Source organism: Onthophagus taurus, chromosome 1 (assembly GCF_036711975.1).
Source record: "Onthophagus taurus isolate NC chromosome 1, IU_Otau_3.0, whole genome shotgun sequence".
In the NCBI taxonomy this organism is placed as follows: domain Eukaryota; kingdom Metazoa; phylum Arthropoda; class Insecta; order Coleoptera; family Scarabaeidae; genus Onthophagus; species Onthophagus taurus.
The window spans coordinates 37,868,369-37,895,644 of NC_091966.1; the positions used below are offsets into that span (position 1 = coordinate 37,868,369).

Genomic DNA, 27,276 nt, shown 5'->3' on the forward strand with positions numbered 1-27,276 from the left:
CTGCTAAATATACTCTGGATAGCAATCAGCGATATGTGCCGAAATCAGCCTGAAATCAGGTTTTAGAGCAACTGGCTTGCATCCTCCTAATCCAAATGAGGTTTTGAAAAGGACTCATCTACTTGCGGTATCTGCCGTATAAAGTAGAAAGACGACAGGAACAAAATGGATTGGATACAGTGCCTAAAATGCATTTTACAACTGCTCTCGCTGCGAAAATTCGGAACACGAAGAAATCTTTGATGATAACAATCAAGACAAAGATTTCCTTCGTTCAGGATTAAAGTAATTTATGAAGGAAAAAGGATTATTATTAATTTAAGTTTAAATTGTGCTATAGAACAATAATTTTTGGTTTTTAATATGTTTATTATTGGTAAATACGTTAATTTTTGTTTCTTTTATTTCGATTTATATTAATTTAAGGTTAACTTTAGAAGATTTTTTTGACACTTGTAAGAAGAAATAAAAACAGTTTTGTTACAATTTATTAATGTTTTTTAATGTTTAATTCAATAAAAAATGTGTCTTTTACATAAAAATACATTTCTTAATGCTTCAGTTACATTTTTGGTCAAGTTACCATCTGACAGATGGTAACTCTGACAGTTTAGTATCCAAGAAACCCCAACAACTATATGATATACTTATGATAGCTATATAATCCTGAAGCTTAGGTTGGTATGATGAACAAGCTTCTGTTCATCTGTTTTTTTTTTCTGTTTTAATCTTGAAAATTTTGCAAAAAACGTGTCCAAGTAACCCCATCTTATGGTACTTCGGCACAATTCATTTGCCGAGGCAATACAATTAATACCATATCGATACAATATTTTTCAACACATGTAGCAGCACCTTGACTTAAATAATACTCAGAAAGAATGATATTATTTTATTAAGCTAGCGGCTGAGACGCTACTATTGATATCACATTGATACAATAAACATATCACACCACCTCGACAACAAGCAACCTCGGTTTAGCTTAGGACAAGGAATCGTTTGATATAGCCTTCGCTTGAGACATATTTAAATGATAATAAAAACAGAAGAAAACCGACTAACTAAATAACAGGCAGTAGAACTTTATTCAATACAAACACATTAAATATCTTATGCAATTGTCGAGGCAACCTCGTTTCTGAGGCAGCCAATCAATACTTAAAATACAAAAATTAACCACATATTGCAACGCTTCGGCTTAATAAGGAGACATGATATTTTGTCTCATTGTCACAGTTAAGCCGATGTCGCTTAAGGCCAAGATACTTTCAAAATGGTTCAATATGATACTAATTTTAGCGCCTTTGGAACAGCTATTGTAGTGTCTCGACCGCAAGGGATCTCGTCTTAGTTTGGGATGAAGAATGTAGGATTTAGCGAGCCCTCTTGTAAACATAGTATTTTACAGTAATTTCGGCCATTCAATTCAAGACTACTGGTTGTTTATGCAAAGATAAAAGCATTAGGCAATAGAAGTGGTAGACCAAACAGAGATTTCTGTAGACAATGGTAGTTTACAGAAACTAATGTCCCGAGCACGTCGAGAGCTTAGAAACCTCAACCAAAAAGATTTTTCAACTACAGCTACATTTTAACCCGTACCGTGTACAGCTCCTGCATCATTTAATGTCAGAGAACTGGAATTTAGCATTAAAAATAAGGAACCCTATTGAAAGACAACAATTTCGGCACCAAGTATATATTTAAGGATAAACCTGTATTCTGCATATGCAGGAACATGTACCGCCATAAAGTGCGAGTCAATAGATGCTTATTCCATGGATTTTGCCATGCAATCAAACGGATAAATGTTGCAATGATAACTATTAACAGGATATCGCAATAAAATATGTATAATTATTATATCGTTATGTGTCCTGTGACATAGTAACAGGTGCACGTAGAAAAATTGTAATTGTGCAGAAAGTTTAGTGTATGGAAACAGATAAAAAAGCCAAGATAGAGTAAAACCATTAAAAATCGATGAGCTGAAGCACATACATTTCTGCAAAGTGGTATTCTTTATGAGCTTGATTCACAATGGGTAAAGATGCAACACTACGCAGTTCAACATATATCTAACACGATGTTTGAATAGGAAAATCCTTAACTAATACCTAAGGTGCAGAAAGAGTTCTTGCTGAGCTAAGAAAGAACGATTTCAAAGTAAAGTGTGACCCTTTGTTTGGCAGAACCTTAGTGGTGATCAAATCAATTTCACTTTCATACAACATGACTCTTGTAGGAAAGATGTTGCTACTCGATTTCAGACAGAGATAAAAACCTTCAAATGGTTAAAGTGGGTGAAATACTTGGACCAACTCAGAAACCAATGAAAAAAGTGAGCCCCTTTTTAATTACTTAGTTACTGGATTATCGAGATCACCAGCTTGGGAAGAAAAAGCTAGCCGAGGATGGTGAACAATAAAAAACCTGCTACAATTGCTATAATTAAGGAAGATTATGTTACACAATGAACCATAAGGTAAATAAAATAACAATACCACAAAGACAAATAAAGGACTTAAAGGTCAATGTAAAATTAATAGTACCCATATTTAAATCTAACCAATATTAATAACCTGCCTTTCGGATATGCACGTTTTCTTCGCTATAAAACTAAGTGACCTGGTAAAGTATCCTCATAAGTACCGTTAATTAATAAAAGGAATTTTATATATCGTTTAATTACTTAGTACTATCACAGGTAACCCACATATCGAGGTACAAAATAAATAAGCAATTTCATTCGAGCCCATGGCACTTTGAGGAGATAATCACAATGAACAATCGCCTCCTAACGCGTGTTCGGACGTTTTCTCTTCACGAAGCGGAATTTCAATATATTTAGTGCATTCCCGGTTATGAATGTGAAAGGATCTCGGCTTACCGGGCGAACATCTCCAGCTTTCTCGTATTTAATTACGGCTCGGTGTCGTGTACCACAATTTTTGCGACGTGCCGTTTCAAGCACGAAACCCACAAGAGAGGATTGTCTCGAACGCGTTTGGAGACGCCTAATTATGTAAGTGGAGTAATTCTATCCCGGTTTAATCTGATTATCCGACTTTCACTAATCCTCTTAAATACAACGAAAGTTTAGGTTTACACTTAAAAACATATATGATTAAGTTTATCAAAACTTGTTTTGTAAGAAACTATTAATGTTGATCGATGGTTTTCGTTTATCGATATCTATTAACCTAGGAGAAACGAGCTGCGTTTTCTAGGAGTTCTTTTTTGTGATTACCCGGAGGCCTTCTCCTGTTAATTCTTCAGTATCTGAATGAGAACCGATGTAAATACCTCAAGATAGCTGGCAGCACAGTGCCTGAAGGAGAAAACGGTACAAAAAGTCAACTTAATCGATTACATCTAATTAGAGTGACTGAACGGTCACGAGGCGGTCTTTTGACATCGTCGGCAAAAACGATCGATCCCGCGGGCAGCTGCGGCCGCTTCGCTCAATAAACTGTTAGTGCCAGATTCTTCGTTGGTATAATTGGCGGTCCGACTGTTATCCGGACCTCCGCGGCGATTCACCGCCCGGATAACGCCGCAAGACGCCGCGGAGAAACAAGAAGTGTGCCAGAAGTGCATCGGATATGCGCGGTTTCCAGGAAATGAATATCCGTAACGCATTTGTGTACGGCAGTCACTTCGGACATTCCACCGCGGCTGCCCGTAATTTATACCCTTGTCATTGCGACCACTTAATACTTGCCTAAGAGATTAAAAGCGACCGCACAGTCGGCGTTGACGGTTTTTAGAAGATACGACTCCAAAGCTTCGACCACCACGAAGCGCGATTAGGGCAACTATATGGCCGGTTCTTGTACGTATTTCTATCGTGTTGTTTACTTTTTCTTTTTAACTTTTTCAACATCACGCCAATTACTTAATTTGACTCCACGTATATATATAATTATATATATATGAGTATAAATTATTTGCCAGAATAAACATACCTTCGCGAATCCACAAACAGCGCACTTCCTTCGCGTTTATTTGAAAAGGATTGCTAAAGCTGGGTATTTTGTGTACATATTGATCAGTTCTCCATTCGTGTTTAGATCGAGAAGAGCAGAATACAAGTTAGAAATCTCAAATTCTAAATTGAGTATCAATCATGTCTAATATGGTTAAAATAAAAGAAAAATTTGCTCTAGGTATTCGGGCTTGGGACAGCACGATAGCTGCTCTGGCGGAGTTTGGAATTAAAACCGTATAAGGATTAATTTCAGTCTCCTTCCTATAACTTGAAAATTAATATCTCAATAGAACTCCAAAACTTATTTGTATAGTCCAGATTCTGACCTGGTTAATTCTCAAAATTCTATTTTTTGTAATCTTTTTAATGTGATTTCAGATCTATTCTTATATCCAAAATTTATGTAGTGTTATTTCTCACTTCGCTCTAGAATGTATAGGACAATATAATTCCTTATGCTTGCTGAAATCTGGAGTCTGACCAATGCTTTTTTCTACTTTCTCTTGCAATTCTTCCTGTCTCCGTCAATATCTGTCTTCTTCAGCTGTCTTTATATAAACTTCTTCTTTCTATTTATTCTAAATTTTGTTTTGTTCTTTCTCGCAACTCTAGCATATTCTAGATTCTTACTGTTTTCTTTCTTCTCGCTTTGTTTTGCTGGTTTTTGAGTTTGCTTGGTCTATTCAGTGTCTTAGTTAATTTAGTTTTTGACTCTTTTCTGCTTGGTAATTGGCCATTCTTGATATTTTTTGCATTGTTTTTCCTCAATATAACTTCTTCTGGCATATTTCCAGCGTTATTTCTTCTGTAATCGTTCGAATTTCTTTCTATTTAAGTGATTTCCTCTAGTTCTTAGTACGTTTTTACATTCTTATACCATTTTTTTCTTTCTGACTTTGTTGAGGCTGACTCCTTTCTACTTATTTTCTTATTTTGTTCAGACTACTTTCTTACTTTTTTTATGGCATTTTTTAAATATTACTGTATTTTTCACTGTCTTTAACTTCCCCGATTCCATTCCTTCTTTCATTTCTATAATCTGGCACTTGTAACTTATGTAGTATGATATCAGATCTCTTCTTGTATCACAAATTATTTCAAACTAATTTCACACTTCGTTGTAAGGTTTAGATACTTATTTCTTTCTGAAATCTGGAGTCGCATGAATACAATTTTAGCCTTTTCTTTGCAATTCTTTTTGGCTTTTGCAACATTACTAACTTTTTACCTGTCGTTTTCAATATTACTAACTTTTTCCCTGTCTTTACTCAAACTCTTTCTGTCTCTTTATTCCCACATTTTCTTGTCTTCTTTTTGGAAAATATAGCACCTTATAAATTCTGCCTTGTTTTCTCCTTATACGTTGTTCGTTTTTCTGGTTTTTTGAGCTTTTCCAGAATTTTAGTTAATTTAGTTCATTTTTGGCAACTTTTTTCGTGATTCTGGGATTCTTAATTCTTTATATAGCATATCTTAATATATCTTCTGGTATATATTCATTCATTTTTACGTTTTTGGATTATTTCTTGTTTCTGTAATTTTGACTTTATTGAGGCCACATTATTCTGATGTTATCTAGACTACTTTCATTCTTCTTTTCTGGCAACTTAAATGTTACTAGATTATTCACTGCCTTCAACTTCCTTGATTTCTAGTTTCTTTCTACTAGGCTTCATATGAACTTTTCTCTTTCTCTGGTTTATGATTTCTATCTGATTTCTTTAGAATTTTCATTTTATTATTCTGACTTTTTTTTAGTTATAAATTCTTATTGATATCTTTTCCTATATAATTATATATATATGAGTATAAATTATTTGCCAGAATAAACATACCTTCGCGAATCCACAAACAGCGCGCTTCCTTCGCGTTACAAACTTTCAGTTTGTGCATTTCCTCCCGTTTCAGATTTCTTAGGTTCGACATTGTTTATGCTTCCGTTCTTCTGCGACGTAAAGCGACTTTGATGTGAAAACTTGAATAACTCAAGCAAATATACAGAGGTACGATGGCGCCAAACCGAAAATAGAATCGGCTAATTTAAAATATTGTCTTCACTAATTAGAAAAATCGTTCTTTATATTAATGCAATTTCGCCGACAACATCGTTAATTACATTTTCTTCAATGCCTCGAGAGTATAATCTCGATGCGTTTCGGTTCGCGTGACACTCCGCAAACGCATAATTAAGACGGCTCATATCTAATCTGCAAGTTACTTACGGTTTTGCGAGTTTCGCGTGTTCGATTTACCCGCATGTGGGTCACATTGCAAACCCCCCATTGTTTAATGACATTGAGATATATTGGTGATAATTAGCAATTAAGATTAAATGGTGGAGGTGCCTTACTTATTAATACTTATTGAAATTTATTGAACCTTATCGAATTATAAAAAACAGTTAGAAGTAAAACGAATTTCTCCGAGTTTTAATAGAAAGCAATTCGAATATCATTTACAATTGAATCGAGTGTTGTTGACAACTTGGTTACAATCGAAATCGTGTACTTATTTTCGTGGGAAATGGTTAAAAGTTAAAAGAGAAACTGAATTGGTCGGCACGCGTGACAAAGGAAAAAGTGACAAGACTTTTCGGTACATAAATATGTATGATTTCGTGCTATTTTCAAATATTGCTTACAAATCCTGGCATCGGACCAATTTCGCAAAAATAACGATTTTCCTTTAGAAATGTTTAATTTAAATCAAAGTGGAAACTTTAATAATCGTGTCAATAGTTTAAGAACACAATATATTCACACAACCTCATTTAAACGTACCTATTCATTAACGTGATAACGATCGTACTTTCATTACTACATAAAACAGCTTTTATTTCTGTAATATTTAAAGTAGTCTCCTTGAGAATTAGTAGGTGGGAATTTACATATTAATCGAGATTCGTTTTCCTGCAATAACCTGTCATCGATTCACGGTCTTCCAATATGCGTTTGACATTAATGTTGTCGCCACGAACCGGAAAATAACCGACGACATTGATTATTGCGTAATCTCGTGATCAAGTATACCGTTTTGTTTTGTAATTTGTAATAAAATTATAATTATAACATGATTTTTAGTTTTAGTTTTTGTTGATAATGGATTCTATTACCTACTAAAAACACTAACAATAAATATTTTGAAATTGGTGAGTCAAAAGAAATTACATAACATAAAGGGTCTTCAATGCCTTCAATACTACTATTTCTTCGATATAGCATGTTGAACGAATTCGAAGGCCTCGAATAAAACCGTTGTTAGTTATTCTACGCAGTCTATATTGTCTCGAAAATGTAATGGTAATATAGGTTACATAATATGTTGTCTTAACGATACTCATGAGGATTTTGTAGGTTACATAGGCTTCATAGAATGTTGTCCTGAAAATGTCTCGTAATATAGGCTGCATAAAACATTCCAAGGTTGCTTAGGTAGTAATGCCAAAATATTTTATACAACATTTTTATGGCATATAAAGTTATAAAGGTAATTATGTCAAAATGTAAAGTACAATGCAGTCATGGAAATGCCTTATGTCCATATATTTCATATATTTTATGTCATTCTATATCAGCACCTCAGAGGTAAGGTGTGTTAAGTCACATTTTTGTGGAAATGAGTTATCTCCACCATGTGTATTTGTTTACACATTAAGTCCACTTTCAAATCTCTGTCCTTAACAATTTCGAGTTGGTGACTTAACATACCTTATCTATGAGGAGCTGATATATGGATGCAGATTCAAAATTCTATGCCACATAAGATTCCATAGAGTCATTACCGAGACGAACGTTTATGTATATATTTATACGCAATCAGAATGAAGAAAATACTGAAAATGATAAAAACACTGTTCAAAGACTAGGAAAGAAACAAACTGAAAACATGCCAAAAGAAGTTTTACGATGAAAGGAAATAAAAATACAAGAAATTATTAAGAATTTAAAAAGAAGAAAGGAATGAAAAACAATGAAACTAAAATTCTGTAGAAGCTCGAAGGAAATTAAATTGAAAGAAGCAGGTAGACTGTAAATGATGGTAAAATATCTTATATCAAGCCAGTATAACCAGTACTAACTATAAACGTAAAAATACACTAGGGACTAGAAAATATTAGATAAAGAGGAAAACTTCCGATCTAAGTTAGAAGGAAAGACACCGAAAAATGCCATAAATAGTTAGGGAGAGGAAAAGATATAACTCAAAAACAAGAAATATATCAATAAGAATTTATAACCAAAAAAAAGTCAGAATAATGAAATGAAAATTCTAAAGAAATCAGATAGAAATCATAAACCAGAGAAAGAGAAAAGTTCATATGAAGCTAAGTAGAAAGAAACTAAAAATCAGGCATAATCTGAAAATATAGGAGAAAGGAATCAAGGAAGTTGAAGGCAGTGAATAATCTAGTAACATTTCAGTTGCCAGAAAAGAAGAATGAAAGACATTCAAAATTTGTGAATTTCTGAATTTCAAAATTACAAAAAAAAAAAAACATACTAAGAAATAGAAAAATTCCAGATTAAGAATATATACCAGAAGATATGTTTAGATATGCTATATAAAGAAAAAAGAAAGATCCCAGAATCAAGAAAAATGTTGCCAAAAATGAACTAAATTAGCTAAAATTCTGGAAGAACTCAAAAAACAGAAAAACGAACAAAGTAAAAGGAAAAAAACAAGGCAGAATCTGGAAGGTGCTAAATTATCCAAAAAGAAGACAACAAAATTTGGGAATAAAGAGACAGAAAGAGTTTGAATAAAAACAGGGAAAATGTTAGTAATATTGAAAACGACAGGTAAAAAGTTAGTAATATTGCAAAAGCCAGAAATAATTGCAAAAGGAAAAGGCCAAAATAGTATTCATGCGACTCCAGATTTCAGGAAGAAATAAGTTTAAACTTTACAACAAAGTGTAAGATTACTTTAAAATAATTATTGATACAAGAAGAGATCTAATATCATACTACATAAGTTACAAGTGAGAAAGAAAGGAATGATTCATTCAAAGAAATGAAAGAAGGAATGGAATCGAGGGAGTTAAAGACAGCGAAAAACACAGTAACGTTTAAAAAATGTCAGAAAAGATGTAAGAAAGTAGTCTGAACAAAATGAGAAAATAAGTAGAAAGGCCTCAACAAAGTCAGAAGAAAAAAAATAGTATAAGAATGTAAAAACGTACTAAGAACTGGAGAAAATCACTTAAATAGGAAGAAATTCGAACGATTACAGAAGAGAAGAATATAGAGGAAAAAGAATGGCCAATTATCAAGCAGAAAAGAGTCAAAAACAAAATTAACTAAGAAACTGAATAGACCTAGCAAACTGAAAAACCAGCAAAAGAAAGAGAGAAGAAAGAAAACAGTAAGAATCTAGAATATGCTAGAGTTGCGAGAAAGAACAAAACAAAATTGAGAATAAACAGAAAGAAGAAGTTTGTATAAAGACAAGTGAAGAAGACGGAAATATTGACGGAGACAGGAAGAATTGCAAGAGAAAGTTGAAAAAAGGATTGGTCAGACTCCAGATTTCAGCAAGCATAAGGAATTATACTGTCCTATACATTCTGGAGCGAAGTGTGAAATAACACTACATAAATTTTAGATATAAGAATAGATCTGAAATCACATTAAAAAGATTACAGGTTCTAGACTCACAGAAGTCTGAGAGATCTCTGCTAAGATTCTACATTTGAAGAAAAAGTTAATTCTATTGTACTATTCAGATTCCAGGCTGCAAGAAAATAGAAAATTTTGAGAATTAACCAGGCCAGAATCTGAACTATACAAATAAGTTTTGGAATTCCATTGAGATATTAATTTTCAAGTTATAGGAAGGAAACTGAAGTTAACTCCGCCATGGCAGCTATCGTGCTGTCCCAAGCTCGAATACCTAGAGCAAATTTTCTTTTTATCTTAACCATATTAGACATGATTGATACTCAATTTAGAATTTGAGATTTCTAACTTGTATTCTGCTATTCTAAATCGATACAAACACGAATGGAGAACTGATCAATATGTACACAAAATACCCAGCTTTGGCAATCCTTTTCAAATAATCTGCATCAGCCAGACAAGTAGATAGTCTACATAAGCACTTAAAATCTTTTGAGTGTTGTGATATAACGATCAATGTTTCCACTTTTATGATCTTTTCCCAAATTTATGACATCACTAAGTTAATCGTTAAATGCACCATATTCTTTTCTTTGCACAACTACCGCATTATAGAAAGAGTGCCAAAGTGGCTATATATATCAACAATCAAGCTTTATTGGTCCTTTTGCATCATAACCTAAATGCGTGCGGTTATACTTCTATTTTCTTTACTTAGGCATAAAGAAATCGTTATTGAATTATCGTCTTTACCATACATAAATAGATACATACGATTTGCAATTTGATTTAGTCGAATTGAAATGATCTATTTTTGTCAAACGTCGATTTAATAGATAAATTATGTATAAGAGATGATTAATAATTAAAACACTTTATTATGTTGCATTTTGACACATTACAACTTCATTAGTCCTAATCTTGTGTTTCTAATGTTAACCATTAGAAATTTAATATTACAACTTTTACTCAACGCAACTTTATCATTTTCATTTTAATTTTGAAGATTAAGCAAGATCGTACCAAATTACAAGACATTATCTTTATTAATCCTAAGAGTGTAGGTGTTAAATCATCTCGATAAGCAAGGTGGATAATGAGTACTTTTAACTTCGCGTGCTGATCACGTGATTTATATGGTGATAGCGTAATGCTTGTAAAATAGAATGAAAATGATAAAATGTAATATACTTTGGCTTAGAAAAACTAAGCACTAAGAGACATCTTCCTCGGCTAACGATGAAAAATTGATAATTCATACATAGAAAGTGTAGACAGCCACGAAGATTTATTGGAAAGGTTGCAATTAAAACCAAGTGAAAATGCCACTTTAGGGATGATTTATTTATTCATAAATGCTTTATAAAACAAAAAGAGTGAGCTGGTTTTGAAGCCAGTAAACTATTCTCTATTCTTTCATGATTTCAACAAAAAATAATTGATTTGATATTAATGTTATTGCCATAAAATGGAAATTATCAGATATGATGAGATATTATGTATTCAAAAAACCCGTTTGGGATTATAATTTGTAATAAAATGATAATTACTACATGATATTTAATTTTAATATTAGTTGGTAATGGATCCTAGGGCGTTTTTGTGACGATTACAACGACGGCGTGAGCGTCCTTGATATTTAAAGCGATACGACGTGTTTATAATTAGACAATCTGGGAAGTTGCTCTTCGAAGAAATAAAGTTTCTACGGACAATGTACGGGCGGCGGCGCCCGGCATTTGCATAATAAATAGGGACGGTGAAAAAGGAAACGAGATCGTGCATCTGGGGCGAGATGTACACGATCCGCGATAAATAACTGGAACGGGCATGGGAAAAAGGTTACGATTTCTCAGTCGGCGTTTGCTCGAGCAACTCCCCAAGGTAATTCAGACATTATTCAGTCGTCGCCGTCGCCGTCGCGCAGTGGCGAACGCGCCCTTCCTGCTGAGGAACCACGGGCACTTATCCGCCGTTGATCTGTTCATTTACATTGGAGATAAATTACGGCGTTTGCGGTGGATTTGCATGTGCGCGACACGGCCAAATTTGCATATGTGCAACACCCCTTTTGATAAAGGTCTGTTTTACGTCCGAGAAAAATACCGTCCTTTCCAGATCTGGACAGAGACTCTTTTATGACCCAGTGACACGATTCGACGAGGCCCGGAGGAAGATTTAATTATGCAAATGTGCTGTTTGTGATTCCGCAGGGGAATATTGTTGGAAAGCAACCGTATGGTAAACAGGGGAAGACGCCGTATCACGTTTACGGACCTCTTTCGCCGCAAAACGAACGCCGTTGATTGAGCACGGCCCGCCATATAAGTGGCCACGTCTTGGTATCATTTCACGTTTTATTCAAATCATCGTGGCCTTTCCTGCTAAGCAGGAAGGATTCTGACCCGCAACGCCGCTGGCCACCAACGGAGACTTCGTACTTCTTCTTTGATAACAACAATAATTTAATACTTCATTTAAACTTTACCTTTCTAGGAAGATTTGATCGCAGAAAATGTTTGCGGAAATAAGCTTTTAGGGCGTGATATGACTGACAGAACTTTCTAAATACCGATCTTCCGTATTTGGTCACTTTACTTTGTCGATATAAAGAGGTTTCGTGCTAAGCATACAAATTTGAACTAATTTTATGTTGATTGCAAACAGACTTTATCACCTCACTACTCTATTATGACGGGTCGGTAAACAAAACAAAGAAAACCGAGTGGTAAATTAGCTGTTGGATATCGTCTATCAAATCCAGGACAATGATAATCGACAAACACGCCGCTAACCGTCGAGTTGGGCGTATAACAGACTGCATACATGCAAAATTGCTTCGCTCGTACGCTCATGTAAATTCACGCTCATAATGTAATAATTTATCACCTATGCAAATTAGCTGATCAACAGGCGATAAGGGCTTAGGACTTCCTCCGAATACAATTCTAAAGTACGGGCCTGAATCGTGATTAATTTCTAGTAATAGAATCATATTAACGCTCCACTTTATGTACATGTTTATAGTTAACCACATCACGCTCCAATTATCATTTAATCGCGAGAGATACAGCGTAAATTAAATGAAAAAAAAAGTTGTATTGAAAACCAGACTTTAAGAGAAAAAGAACCGCTTTAATTTAAATGAGGCTGACAATAAATCACAAGAACACATACGTGCATACGTAATTACAGCAATAAATTCACTTGGTACTGCACATGCAACTCCTTCCAATCCCACAATCACTCGACTAAGCAGAGAATCTTACACTAGAAAAAACTTAATTACCTTCGATATCCAATCGAATCGTTACTCGAAAAATATCCCATCTTATCTAAAGCATTTAAATCACTAGTGATGGTCATTATTTTATTCGTATTATTTTCCCTGGTTTCACTTAGCACCTCAAAGGTGGTCACTGTACTGAATTCTAACGAAATATCTAACTGTTAAAATAATCTGCAGGCAGTGGGCCAATGATTTCGTTAAGTTTAGAAAATGCGATGTGTAATGCGGCAGTATTGCAAGCAACTTCTAAAAATAGATACTAAGATTAACGAGGCATGGTGTTGCTTATTGTGTTACTACTCAAACCGGAGCTTTAGAAATTTTGAAAATAACCCCAGCGAATGACACGTTTATGAGATATCTAAAATTAGAATTAATAAATACACCTAGAGAAAATCTAGATAATTTAATGGCCACTTTAGTAAATCTTACGCAATAAGTTTTTATGAAGTTGTTTAAGGAAACGGTGTAGGATGACACAATGAGTCAAGAAATGTGTTAATGTGAATCAAGGTCATTAATTTTAAATCATTTATGAATCTAGAGTTATTAAAAATCCACTCAAAAATAACAATCCTCTCAAAACATGTTCGATACAAATTAAAAAAAAATAATTATCAAACACTTAACGTAAAGTACCGTTGATAAAACGAAACGTAAAGAGAATTCGACCACTTAACCAGTAGTCAGTGACCGTCAAGATGTCAAAGTACTTTATACTGTTATTTTTTCTGGTAGCTGTTTCTTCCCAAACAGGTTTCGTTTTTTTAATTATATCTTTCCCCAATTTACGACCGACTTCTTTATTATAGTTAATTATCGGCGAGAACTCCGAAATGTTTTGGCGAATCATGCAAAATCGGGATTTAAATCGGCCGAATTTTCCCCTTTCTTAAAACAATACGACTTAAATCATGCTTTTCGACAACTCCCTTATGAAAAAGCGGATCAAGAATTATGTGACACCTGCGTGGAAGTTGTCGACGTGGCAATTTCAGAACTTAACAACGGAGCTAATCCCGAAGATATCGTCCAAATGATAATCCAGCTTTGCGTGATGATGAACATTGAATCCGAGAGGGTTTGTGAAGGTGCAATTAGGTTAAATGCTGTAAGTTTTAGTTAAACATGAAATTTTTGTGTTATTTATTTTCGTTGTAGGAACCAGTAATGTATATTGCTAAAAATAAACCTGAACTTAATGGCAATCAAGTATGCGGAATTGTTCTTGGGTGTCCCGGTGCTGATTTCGAAGAGTGGGATATTAAAATTCCCGGTGGTAATCCAGAAGAAATAGAAAAGGGCCAACAAAGTGATGCCACCCCAATTAAAGTTTTACAAGTTACCGATACGCATTATGATCCCAGATACACCCCGGGTTCTTTAGGTAATTGCGATGAACCTCTTTGTTGCCAAAGAGGATCATCAGCTGATAGTGTTGGGGACGAAGCTGGATATTGGGGCGATTATAGGGATTGTGATACACCAAGACATGTTATTTTAAACGCGTACGAACATGTTAATAAAGAACATAACATCGATTACATTTATTTCACCGGCGATATTATCCGCCATTTAGTTTGGGCTACATCAATTGCTAATAACACTGATGATATGGTGACGATTTTTGAAGATTTCGAAGCTTATTTCCCAAATACTCCTTTATATCCTAGCATGGGAAATCATGAAGGACAACCAGTTAATCAGTAAGAATATTATTTAATAAAATAATAACTATAACAAACAAATTTATAGATTCGCCCCACCATCAGTGACAGATGAGAGTGTATCATCTCAATGGCTCTATGATAAATGCGCCGAACTTTGGGCGAAATGGTTACCTGAAGATGCAAAAACCACCATAAAAGAAGGCGGTTATTACTCAGCGTTAGTTAAACCTGGGTTTAGAGTGGTTTCGTTTAATAGCAATATTTATCAAACTTTAAATTGGTATAAAAAAAATTCTAAATACAAAACGTAATCTAATCAAAAATTTTAGGTGGTTATTGTATGATAACGAAATGCAAATTAAACAGTTACAATGGCTTGTTGATACTTTATACCAAGCGGAACAAAACGGCGAATTCGTTCATATCTTATCGCACATGCCATCAGCTTATGGATATTTAACTTTTAGCAGATTGTGGAGAAGGATTTTAGAAAGATTTTCAAACACAATCACCGCTGAATTTAACGGTGATAGTCACAATGACGGATATGTTATTTTCCATCATGCAAATGAACCGAAAAAACCCATCGCTATTGCATGGAATGGTGGTAGTTTAACTACTTATTCAGACCATAATTATAATTATAAAGTTTATACAGTTGATGGAGAAAATTTTGTATGTTATTTTCGTTTTCTTTTAAGTATTTTTTAATTTTTTAATTTATAGGAAGTACTCGATGCAGAATCATGGACTTTCAATTTAACCGAAGCTAATTTAACACCAACCCAACAACCAAGTTGGTTTAAGTTATACTCATTTAAAGACGTTTTTGAAATGAACGATTTATCCCCTAAATCTATGCGAGAATTATTAATTCGCATGACTACTAATCATCATCTCTTACAACTTGATTATAAGTATACACTTTAATTAATTTTTATTTAATTCTTATTATTATATTAAAAAAAATTTTAGTCATCGTTATCGTCAAGCTGATAGCAGAGGAAGTTGTAACGAATCCTGTATGAAAGGTAACCTATGCGGAATGGTAAGAACTGAAGATGGAGATAACACGGTTTGCGACGAATTAATGTCAATGTGGTCATAAACCTTCACCTGACCGCCACCAAATCAACACTTTAAATAAATGTTTGCTCAGTATGACTCATAATTTGCTTTCTACAACTTTCAATTGCACCTATTTGATCCGTTTCCATTCCCAACGTTGAAACGAAAAATTAAACTGAAAAACAAATCGAGACTAAAGAATAGAAAATAACTAATTGCCCGTAACGTATCACTTCGAAGCGAAAAACGTTGTTATTGATCGTGAACTTGGCAGTTCCCGAGGCGATAAGTAGATCATTTAAAAATGGAGTAAAATGGTAATTAGAAGGTTACAATACGCTTTCACTGTATTAATTGGTAAGAAGAGCGCGTGAGAAATTGTAGATCACTTAATAATGAAGGTGTTTAGATTTTGAATCCTTTAAAGAGATAATAAAAATGATGTACAAAAAAAAATTTAAATGAAATTCTAAATATTTTAATTTAACACATTTCATTAACATCAATTACCAAACTGACATAGTAATGTCTGACCCAGAATGGGCGGCTGAAATACACAACTCACCAACCCGTCTAGTAAACATGATGTTTGAAAGTTAAAACCTTATAAAACTGAAGATGTCAGATAGAAAAATACAATGCTAAAAGATATACTGCGTGATCTTCACCGAGTATGTGCCAGTGTTGGGTTTAAAGTCAATAGAACCAAAACAAAAATACATAACGTACTTAGTTTCTAGTGAAATCATTAATTTTGAAGATAATGAAGTGGAACTTGTTGAGAGGTACACATGCCTTGGGCACTAAATAAAGATTTCGAGAGAAAATCATGCGAATTGGAGAGAAGACTAAATCTTGCAACATTAGAACAATTTGTAATACCAGTTATGATGTACAGTATTGAAAAGTTGACCCTGACCACAACTACCTCTAAAAACTTCAAATTGTACAGAGAAAAATGGAGAGGTCTAACTAAGGAGGATTTAAGAAGAAGAACGGGAGTTACTGATAGTATTATCAGAATTGCAGAACTCAAATGGAATTGGGCAGGACACGAGGAATGTTTGAATGATAGAAGATGGACATTGAGACTGTTGTAGTGAACATAGAGAAGACTATATTGACTATAGCAAAAGAATAAGTTGTATACAGAGCGCGCAGGATAAAGAAAACTGGATAAAAATCCTAGGTCTTTCTCCTATGTTCAGCAGTGGGCACTAAGGACTAGAGGATAATGATCATGTCATTTCATCATTTCAACCGTGACAAAAAAAGTGGTTTGGGTTGCTACCGAATCTCCTTTGGTAGCATTCCAATTCGCTTCATTGGACCATAACCAGCAAGCATCTTCCTATTATTCTTCCTAAATTGAGTCTTTTAGAGTTCTACAGGGTGTTTCGGTGACTCGGGGAACAAATTTAACTATATATACTAGAGTGAAAATGATGACGATTCATGTAAAAAAAATTAGTAAAAGTCTTCAAATTTCGACGATACAGGCCATCAAAGTTAAGAAATTTTAACACATTTTTCCAAGTATCTTAAACAATATTTACAGTAAAGCGTTGAAATTTGGTACAGTGTAAATCAATGTCATGTAAAATCGTTAGGCAATTTATGAATTGGATCGGTCATCGGGAACAATGCTATACAGGATGTTCCTAAAGTTTGTTTGTTCAGAACTATTTATTCTATCATAACCGTACATTTATGTTTGCAGTTTCTAATAGCAAATTTAGTTTAGAAACTTTTATTACTCTTAGATAATATTGATAAAAGTCACCGTTTTCGCGTTAAATGCAAAAATGTTGGGTTCCGATTTCATTAATAGCACTAAAAAAAAAGAAATTTAAGTTTTTGAACATTTCCTTTAGTATTTTTTATTACTTGTCTTGTTATTTTATGTATGTTTTTATTATTCCTGTTAGTGTTGTTTATTTTTTGTTGATTTTTAATTTATTGTTTTCGAATTCTTTTATTAAATCAACTAAAACAAATTAAAAATGAGATTTAGCTAAATCTACACTTGGACATGTTGCATACATAATAGTTATGACAGCTCAGTTCGATTTTCACTTGTCATTGCCAATTCAGATTATTTATTTATTTCTTTTTTTTTAGTGTTATTGAATTCGGAGCCTAACATTTTTGCATTTAATACGAAAACGGTGGTTTTTATCAATATTCTCTAAGAGTGATAAAAAATTCTAAACTAAATTTACTATTAGAAACTGCAAAAATAAATGTAGGGTTATGATAGAATAAAAAAGTTCTGAGCAAACAAAGTTTAGGAACAGCCTGTATAGCACTGTTCCCGCGTACCGATCCAACTCAAAAATTGCCTAATGATTTTACGTGATATTACTTTACACTGTACCAAATTTCAATGCTTTACCATAAATAGTGTTTAAGATATTTAGAAAAATGTGTTAAAATTTCCTAACTTTGATGGCCTGTATCTTTGCAATTTGAGGACTTTTACTAATTTTTTTTACATGAATCGTCATCATTTTCACTCTAGTATACTAGGTTACATTTGTTCCCCGAGTCACCGAAACACCCTGTATATCATTTCACTTCACTCCGCAGAAGTGTCATCTTACCTCATTTAAATCTGACATAAATCCAAGCTTAAGATAAATACAAGTTATATTTGGAGATAGTATGGTGCCGGGATTTGCTTTATTCACCGAAATAGCGTGTCACGACAAGTCGATTCTTTTCGGTGTTGCCAGTTTTTTTTTGTGGTACAACATGATGTCGCTTGACCTGACGAGGTGTATGACGTAGACTAGGGCAAGTTACAAGATGTCATCTATGAATCCAATTAATTATTACATCCTCCTACAGATAGTTCTTGCAAGTTACATCCAGTTTATGCAAACTTATCAAAAGAAATAGTGGTATTGGGGGAGCTGTTTGAGCCCTTGACTTGTATTGAATCTTCATTACTCTAGAATTGGACGGGATGTGCTTGCGATATGGGCATCAACTAATGTAAGCAACCTCGGTGTCATTGGGCAGAGTCTTAGTTAATAAACTAGATTGAATAAGATTGAGTGGTAGTAACCAAGTAATGCTTATCGACCGGGTTTTTAATGAAACTCTGCTATAACTACTTGAATAAGCAAACCTTCATTGTGCAAAAAATTGCTTCATTTTCCGTTTCTAGCTGAGTGTATGTTCTTCGTGAGGAGGTTTATTAAGGAATGGCATCAAGATTTCGTCAAATTAACCAATGGTAGAGGAGATCCAAGAATCAGTTCTGTTACATATTTTGATATTCGGGTAGATAAAGCTAACCAGGCAGGATTTCCTGGATCATCATGTTCTTGAAGATTTTTTAACCTGAATGGCATCACTCGGTACTAATATACTCCGCCAATTTTTGTCAACGTGCACTTTTGATACTTTCCACAACGACATCGATGTTCCGATTTAAAATATAGCGAGAAGCAGATGGTGACAGAGCTAAGAATGGGAACACTCATCTTTGGTTTATTAATGAAACTGTTAACACTTGGTGCATAATGAATACTCGCATCATACTTGTATATTAGCCTTTCAGAATAGGTATGAGAATTGTTAACCAAACTGATAGTATGAGATTGCAGGTTGTAAATGTGTATTGACTTTATTAGCTTGATTAAAGCAAAGTACGAAGTTGACAGAAAAGCTCATTGGCAAATCACTAAAATCACTCGGTAACAAGCAACCTCAATTTTCATCACAACCTAACTATTCAAGTTTCTATGAGTTTCTTTTTGTTACTTAACTCTTAATAATACTTTTAATAGATGTTAGCTTTTCTATAACTAAGTCCATATTATTTCAATCATATTCAAAGATTTTAAAACTTTTACATTACATTAAAGAAGTAAACAAAGAGCTCGATTTATTGTTCAAAATCAAATAGATGGCGATACTTCTAAGAGTGTCGGAACAATTCTGGCAACATTGTAAATATAATATAATACTTAGTATAAAATAATCATCAAGGAATCACCAATGTGAGAACCACAATCTGTGTTATTGTGCGACCAATTACAAAATATGTTCAAGAAATTTACTTTACTTTATTGATGAAAACGGTAACATGGGAAAACGGAATAAACCATTAATAACCACAACGCGACGTCAACTACAATGAGGTATGATGTAATAACGTAATGATGCAATAAATTGTTTTGTAAGTAAATGGATTTAAGTAAGTTTTAATTACTTGAAAAAACATTGCGCGTTAATCTTTAACCTCGTGGCCAAATAAATGTTTTCTGTTACATGATTATTGATAAATGTACTTACTTTGATTGGAACCCTTCGAATTCTTCTTGTTGTTCGCTTATTGAAGCTTCCAAGTCTAAATAGGAACCGTAATCGCCGTCTTTGTATAGTTGTAAAGCAGCATCATCCAGCTAAAAAATAAAATAAAATAAAATATATTATTGTGAAAATAATAAAGATTCGAGATAAATTAAGATGGATTAAAACAAATTTTAGAGATGATCTAAAATTTATCGTTGTTATCAGCTTAGCTTATAAGAATTATGAATCACTGTCTCCAAAGCCTTTAAGATTATATTGGAAATTATTTATAAATAAATGTTCTAATTATAGAAAAATGTTGTGGTGGAATTTCCGGTAATAATTTTTTCTTTAATGATTTTATTATATATATAGGAATCAGAAATAAAACCAGTTTTGTATATTTATATATCATTGAAAAGGTAAACGAACTAAAGAACATTCCCAGAAGAGGCTCGGTCTATTATGACTGGACGAAACGCATAGCGTTCACAAGGTTCAGACGTTTGCATACCAATAAAGATCAGCACCGGCGCCAGCTTAAGCTCGGTACTCCTTTTCTCAATTCCCTCTCCATTGTCTCACCCACCACAACGACGACCTCAACCATAGAGGTAGGTACTACATTGGTGGGACAACGCGATAAAATAGCCGCGTTTTTCCACGAAACCGTTATAAATAAAAGTGTATCTCCGTTTGTAATCTTATGGCGGGAGGACCAAGTTCCGCGTTGTAAATTGCGCCTTGGCATAACGCGCCTTAATATTAGATGAAACTAATGGCGAAATTATACGTTTATACGCATGCGGTAAATTGTTCGCTATTAAATTTTATTAATTTTGAATAAACCCGCGTTCAACGTATAATAATATTAACTTATACCTAAACGTTACGTTATATAACGGGAATGTTTAAAAGAACTCTTAAAGAAAAAAAAAACGATTAACAATTATAATAGAAAATTAAATATCTAACACCAGTTCCGTATCATTAAGCAAGCCAGAAAAGGCGTTGCCACCCGTGTGTATTAGCTTGGGTAATTATCTGATGGTTTAGAAGAAGTGGGTTCATTTAGGATAATCTATCATACCGAACTCAAACACGCCCCTTAACTAAAAAAAAAAGGATAACCTTCAATCCAACACGAACAATAAGCAAATTAATGACTACCGAGTGCCAGATGCTGTCACTTTTAATAATCGATTTTCAAATTGGATTTAACTGTTTCAAAAATTTCCATAATAAACTTGTTACATCACGGATTCAATTGAAAGTCGCCGTTGATCGAGGTGTCAAAGGAACGACTTTAAAGCCCTAAAGCGAAATCGTACGAATTTATAAGGGGAAAACACTCCATTAACCTCAACGGTTTATAACATGATTTATGCCATGCAGTAAAATCCGCACGATATGCTAAACAAAAGACAGCATGCAGTCCTTTCTCAACGTGTAATTGGTGCTGCGAGGACGTTTTTCTTTACTAGAGTAACCGGGCATATTAACGACCTTGTTGACCCACCGATGATCATAAACTTTTGCAGTGAAAATATCTTATTCAGTAAATTGTAGATCTTTATGGTGTAATAAAGTGTATTGAAGCAACATTTGCTTCTACAAGAAATGATGTTGGAGTTGAGGCTTGAAGGTATTTGATTATTATTATTATTTGATTAACATCTTTTTTTTAGATCATAAAATGATTTTCATAAAGATTTAATTTTTATTTTTGCCAAGGACAAACTTGTATTATTAATACAAAGTGTAAAGTTTAGTGAAGTCATAAAATGTTGCAGTAAAATAAATTGTTGTTTTAATGGTGTAATAAAAGATTAACACATTTTGTTTATCTTTACAGAAATAGATTTTAAAATTACTAATAATAATATTCCGGCGCCTCCACCATTTTATTTAATTAATTATTTTTATTTAATTTCAAAATTGAATCTTAATTTGTAGTGATTTAAAGTGATTAATTGTCTTTGTTAATGATTGCGCGAAGGCATTGTAAAGTAACCGTTAATGGTTCGCGGTGCTTTCATTAGCTTTTTAAGTCGTATTTACGTCTTAAGTGGCAAGACCGGCTTCCGGCAATCGTACCAACCGTACATAAAGACCACTGGCAGCGTTTGTCGAATGGTACCCGGCATTTACTTTTATAATTAGATTTACGATCCTAATTAGATTAGTCGCGGTTTGCGTCTGTTAACATAAGCAAACGATTACTCGGACGTTTTACAACGATCGGTTAATAGTTATTTCTTCCGACACGGTGTGCACGAAAAACGCCTCTCGGCGACGTCGTCATCATTCTCTGTTCCTAGAATATACACCACGATGGTGGAGTGGAGTCTTTTCTTTCGTCCACATTGAGGAATGAAAATAAATCACGCGGTTTCTTCCACACTAAAAAAAAGATAGAAAGGAAACTGGATCGAAGCCGCGCGGTGATTTGTGATTTCTTTTGAATAGAAACGAGAAAAATCACAAAAAATCTTAAGGTCACGATGTAGAATGATCAAGGACTCCATTCTTAATGAAATTGAATTATAAAATTAAGTTGTAAACTTTATTATTAATAAACTTTATGAAAAGAAATGAAGATGAGAAATCAAAACGAGTTGTAATGATAAATTTATCGTAATGTACCGGATGGTACGGTAAATAAGGTCCGCAAAACGGTAATTTAGGACCTTAAGCAGTCATGCCCCGCTTACGAATTGATTAAAATCTGCTCTGGTCCAAATTATACATCATTTAAATCTTAATGATACGCAGTGCGGACCAAGTTGAATATGGTCCAAGCGTAACATCGCGATTCGAGGCCGTCTGCACAATTACTGGTACCATCCCTATCTATTTTGGCGTCACTACTAATGGAAAGGAAAAACAAACGTTTGAACGCTATAATGAGCCATTCAGAACATCACTTAACCGAGTACGTAAGCAGACTAAATTATGCAATTATTAGCTATCAGATGGTAATTTCAGAGAGGGAAAGGTTTTACATGAGTTTTCGATTAAGGTCACTATGTACACTTTATTTTAAATTTGATACTTTGTACTCTTTCTCTATAAAAAGGCTCCGAGTAAAAAAAAATTAAATTTTATTCCCTTACGCAACAAGAATTCCTATGTCTCTTTAACTCGGCGTCAAACGTAAGCGATTGTCATCTGTGTGGTTGACCACCTACTTTCCATTTCTGAGAAAAGCTTTCTTTGCTGTCAAGTTACATAAGTAAGTTTGATGATTTTCAAAATACGATAGAGTACCGATTTACCATGGTAATCTCTCCTTAATTATCTTTTCTTTAATATTCGTTGTTAAAGCACGAATTAAAATATACAATAAAATTTAAAGGTTTCAGCTCCTCCTACTGCATCTTTACAGCTGACTCTAGATTATATCACTATCAAGATTTATCGATATAAAGACTTATAGTCGTTGGAGTCAACACAAAAAAAGTTCCTATCAGTTTATTCTTTGGGGAGATTTCAATACAAAATGCATCGACTGGGGTTTCAGAGTGACTACAACAAAACGTCGCGAATTGAAAGCAGCAATTTAAGAATGGATTTGCAAAAATTGCTGGACTTCTTTATCAGCAAAAAATTTTTAACAAACTTCGTTGATGTAATGCGCGGTTTTAACACTAAGCGAAAGTGTGATTTGCAGGGAAATAAAAACTGTATTAAGGAAACTGTGAAATTAGCGAATTGGAAAAGCTTCAAACCCAAATAATTATAAGGCATCGTGGTATTAATGTACCTATGCAATGCGGCATCAGTTTCGGACATGTGCCAGATTGAGTAAGCCGTGTACTTAATGATATAAAGTCGTACAGACCAATATCATTGCCTCGTATCATTTCGAAAAGCTTCTGTTAACGACTACCAGTTTAGATTTCACTGTCAATATTCACAGTACAAGACGCAACTAATAAGCTACAGGAAGCTAGTGACATAGTCCCACTGGAAAATCGTACTCAATGAGCTAAAGTCTTCCCCCGTAAATTCACGTATTGCAAAATGGACAAAACACCATAATTTACATATATGGGGTTGTAGACCCATATGTTAACACTGCATAATATCTAATGTATGACTTTGGACACGAGGCTAGAATGCGCAACTGTATTGGCTACTAAGGCTTCAAGATGTCCACTTAAAATAAATTAATTATGTGTAACCAGATTCTTTAACCGATCTAAGTATAGGTACCGATCTAGGTATTCAACTGTGGGGATGCGCAAGCAATAGCAATATCAAGACTATCCAGACGTGGAAAAATAATGTGCTGCTGATGATCGTAGATGCCACCACAGACTGTTATTGGTCCCTGACCTCTCTCAATTTTTGCCTCCAAGCTTCTCTGCCCATGACTTCAGATTTGCTCTTATTTACAATCACATCACTTTCTTTCATTACTGCATTACAGGTATCTAGGTTTTTTTGCAGATCATATTTCCGGAAAATATCAAAACTTCATTTACGAACACTCATACAACATAAAAATTATGAGATGTAAATTGATGGTGGATCTTGGCATAACCAGTTTGAATGTATCACACCATACTGATGCCATTAAAAAAAAACTTTTACGTCATCGTTAATATAATCCTGAAATAAACTCGATTTAGGCATTAATTTAGTTACACTATCAACTAGATCATAATCGGTCATGTATTCATAGACCAAGACGTTCGAGTCAATATTTAGCAACTCCAAAATACTTTCTTCATTCAGATTAACAAAAATGAACATCTCTTAACGGCTGGAACACATCTAAAATTGATAGTGATGAGCTATCAATTTCATGTTCTTCAGATGATTACATGACATATGATATGTTATATAACGCATCTCGAAGCGTAATTGCATTCCAAAAACTGAAAACTGTAACGGATCCATCATTTAATATTTTCTGTTCAACTTCGTTGCTTCATTTTCACCCTGATTCATGGATTGATACAGAGTGGTGATATCTGGTTGAAGATATAAAACAGTGATGTTCTCATTCTCAGCTGACAACGTTTTACTTGGCGGATGAGATGGCGCATTATCAAGAAGCAATACATAATATTCGAATCGGAGTTTTGTGTCTCTTAAAGCTTGAGGCAACTTTGATTTTCCTTCTACAGCTAATTTTAATTTACCTTCTTTAGCAGCATTTAAGCAACATAAAACTATAATACAAACCATGTCAAGTCATCTAGAAGCAACCTAATTCTAAACGCACTCGACTCAATACCAAAGCAACCCAATCCAATAACAAAGTAATCCAACCAAGTCATGTAGCAATTCAACTCATTCATTCAGTAATTCAACCTTAACATCAAAGCAACCCATCCCAATCCAACCCAACTTTATCTATTTAAACCATCAGAATTAAAAGTCCTTATTTACGTAGAGTAATAAAGAACATATAGTAATCATTGAAACTCTAGTAGTTCAAAGGTGTAAAGTAGACAGAATCTGTAAGTGCTAACAGTAAGGACATACTAGTTCTATGAGTAGGAAAAAATTAGTTTTTTGTAGTATTTAGTCTTTGATTAGCAAGAATGAGTCTTCAACAAGCGGTATCTATTTCCAGCAGTTTAGTCCTCCATTAGAACTATCTAGTATTTTGCAAGCAGTGTCTGCTCTGCTGTCAGAAGTATCTAGTCTTTACTAGCAGCATCTAGTCTTCCCTTAGAAGTACCTAGTCTTATGCAAACAATATTTATTCTTCTGCAAGCAGTATCTAGTCTTTTGTAATATTTTCAAAGTCACTAGTAACCTTCCGGAGTTAATTTCGAAACAATCCATCGATGAGACAATGCTAAAATTCATAGGAAGTGTATTAATTCAAGCAACATTTACCTCTAAAGCCGATAAAAGGAGTCGAGTTAGCTAGCAAAGTGACATTTTCATCATGTTCGTCTTTTGTAATAATTTCAAATTTATTAGATTAGTTTTAGACTAATTTTAAGATTAGTTACCAACAATATTGTATTTTTGAAAAAAATAGGCTTTGCAGAATACGCGAAATGAATTTGTTGCTAAATAATTTTTATTAACATTTAAAAAAGAATTTCGCAGTTTAATACGTACTTAAAGCTATATAAATACGCTACGACTTTATGGTACCTATAACATTCACACATTTCGAGATGTACTTGAACAGATTAACACTTTTCTTATCTCCGAAAGCACTCAAGAGCTTTTCACGTTGTCCGCTTGCGGCTATGTACAGTGCTAATTAATCATACGAACATTTTTTTTGTGTGTCGTAACACATTTCTTAAGTAAATTTTTTATAGAATTATTTTTGTGATAGATCTAACACACAACAACCGTTCTTTTGTTTATTGATACAATGGGCTCTGTATTCGAAAATTTTGTATATCATCTGACACGTGGAATCAACCGTGTGTAGCCAAGCACTTATTGTATTATTCTTTGATATGAATCTCACGTGTCAACAAATTTAACTCGTCACATTCTTCACTTATTCACCCACGACGTACATACAAATCACTTTAGGAAATATAATAATATACGAAAGCTCGGGTAAATGGGTAATTATTTTGAGGCAAGTCAAGGGTAAATCGTTCGTTCTCGTCTAGACAGCCAGTCCATTACGGTTATCGCGATTCACTGTGCATTCCCGAACGAATAACTATATGAATTACTAGAATTGATACGATTAAATAAATGTTTGAAAATTGCTCCCTCAAAAGGTCAATTATTTCTCAACGGGGTTTTACGATAAGGGAAAAACGCTTCGGTATGCATTGAGATATTTTCCCCCCCATGAGACGCGTCGACGCGAATTGTTTATTTGTCGCACCATTTGCGGTAATAACGACCATTATCCCGCAATAATAACTTAATCCATCACTTCGCCGCACAATAAACCGTCGCGTTTTTCAGTGCAAACAGAACAAAGCTCGCTGGCACTTGTAGAGATTAATGACATCGCGCCTTAGAAATTATAGGCTCCAGTCAGCTAAACAAAAGGTGATCTGTATATGACAGAGCACGATTGCATCTATCTTTGGACAGGTACTAGGTCCATTAGATCTCTGTTCATCACGCCCTCTTATTCCAACTCTTTCTCTCAAAGGTCTTATTCCCAGGTGTTGCGCAACAAGCAAAGATTCCACAGGAAACTATATAAATATCTAAATAGCATATCTATTCAAGTTTTAACACATAAATAATTCATTAATTTCCAACCAATCCGTATGATATGTCATAATTACTGAGCAACTAAACCAAGCAATTAAACTCTGCGATTGAATTTAATAAAGATGCGAATCCGGTTGAGATAAACTAAACTAACCGAACTAA

The 27,276-nt window shown here is 34.0% G+C and overlaps 2 protein-coding genes across 4 annotated transcripts in view; one reads left to right on the forward strand and one right to left on the reverse strand.

Annotated features, from left to right (window-relative positions):
• The window catches only part of LOC111428850 (Formin homology 2 domain containing), an 86,404-nt gene that overhangs the window by 30,854 nt on the left and 28,274 nt on the right, over positions 1-27,276 (reverse strand). For 2 of the 3 annotated variants that reach the window (XM_071201273.1, XM_071201275.1), the window contains one exon: positions 19,945-20,054. In XM_071201273.1, coding sequence (XP_071057374.1) covers positions 19,945-20,054 — 110 coding nt within the window. Of the gene's footprint in view, positions 1-12,901; positions 13,070-19,944; positions 20,055-27,276 lie in introns of those variants that run through there. The other variant, XM_071201274.1, reaches the window with a different exon arrangement.
• Positions 13,555-15,732, forward strand: LOC111428852 (sphingomyelin phosphodiesterase-like). Its single transcript, XM_023064541.2, has 7 exons — positions 13,555-13,657; positions 13,714-14,012; positions 14,063-14,607; positions 14,657-14,851; positions 14,901-15,246; positions 15,298-15,488; positions 15,547-15,732. The coding sequence occupies exons 1-7, from the start codon at positions 13,603-13,605 to the stop codon at positions 15,677-15,679; spliced, it is 1,764 nt and encodes a 587-aa protein (XP_022920309.2). The 5' UTR covers positions 13,555-13,602; the 3' UTR covers positions 15,680-15,732.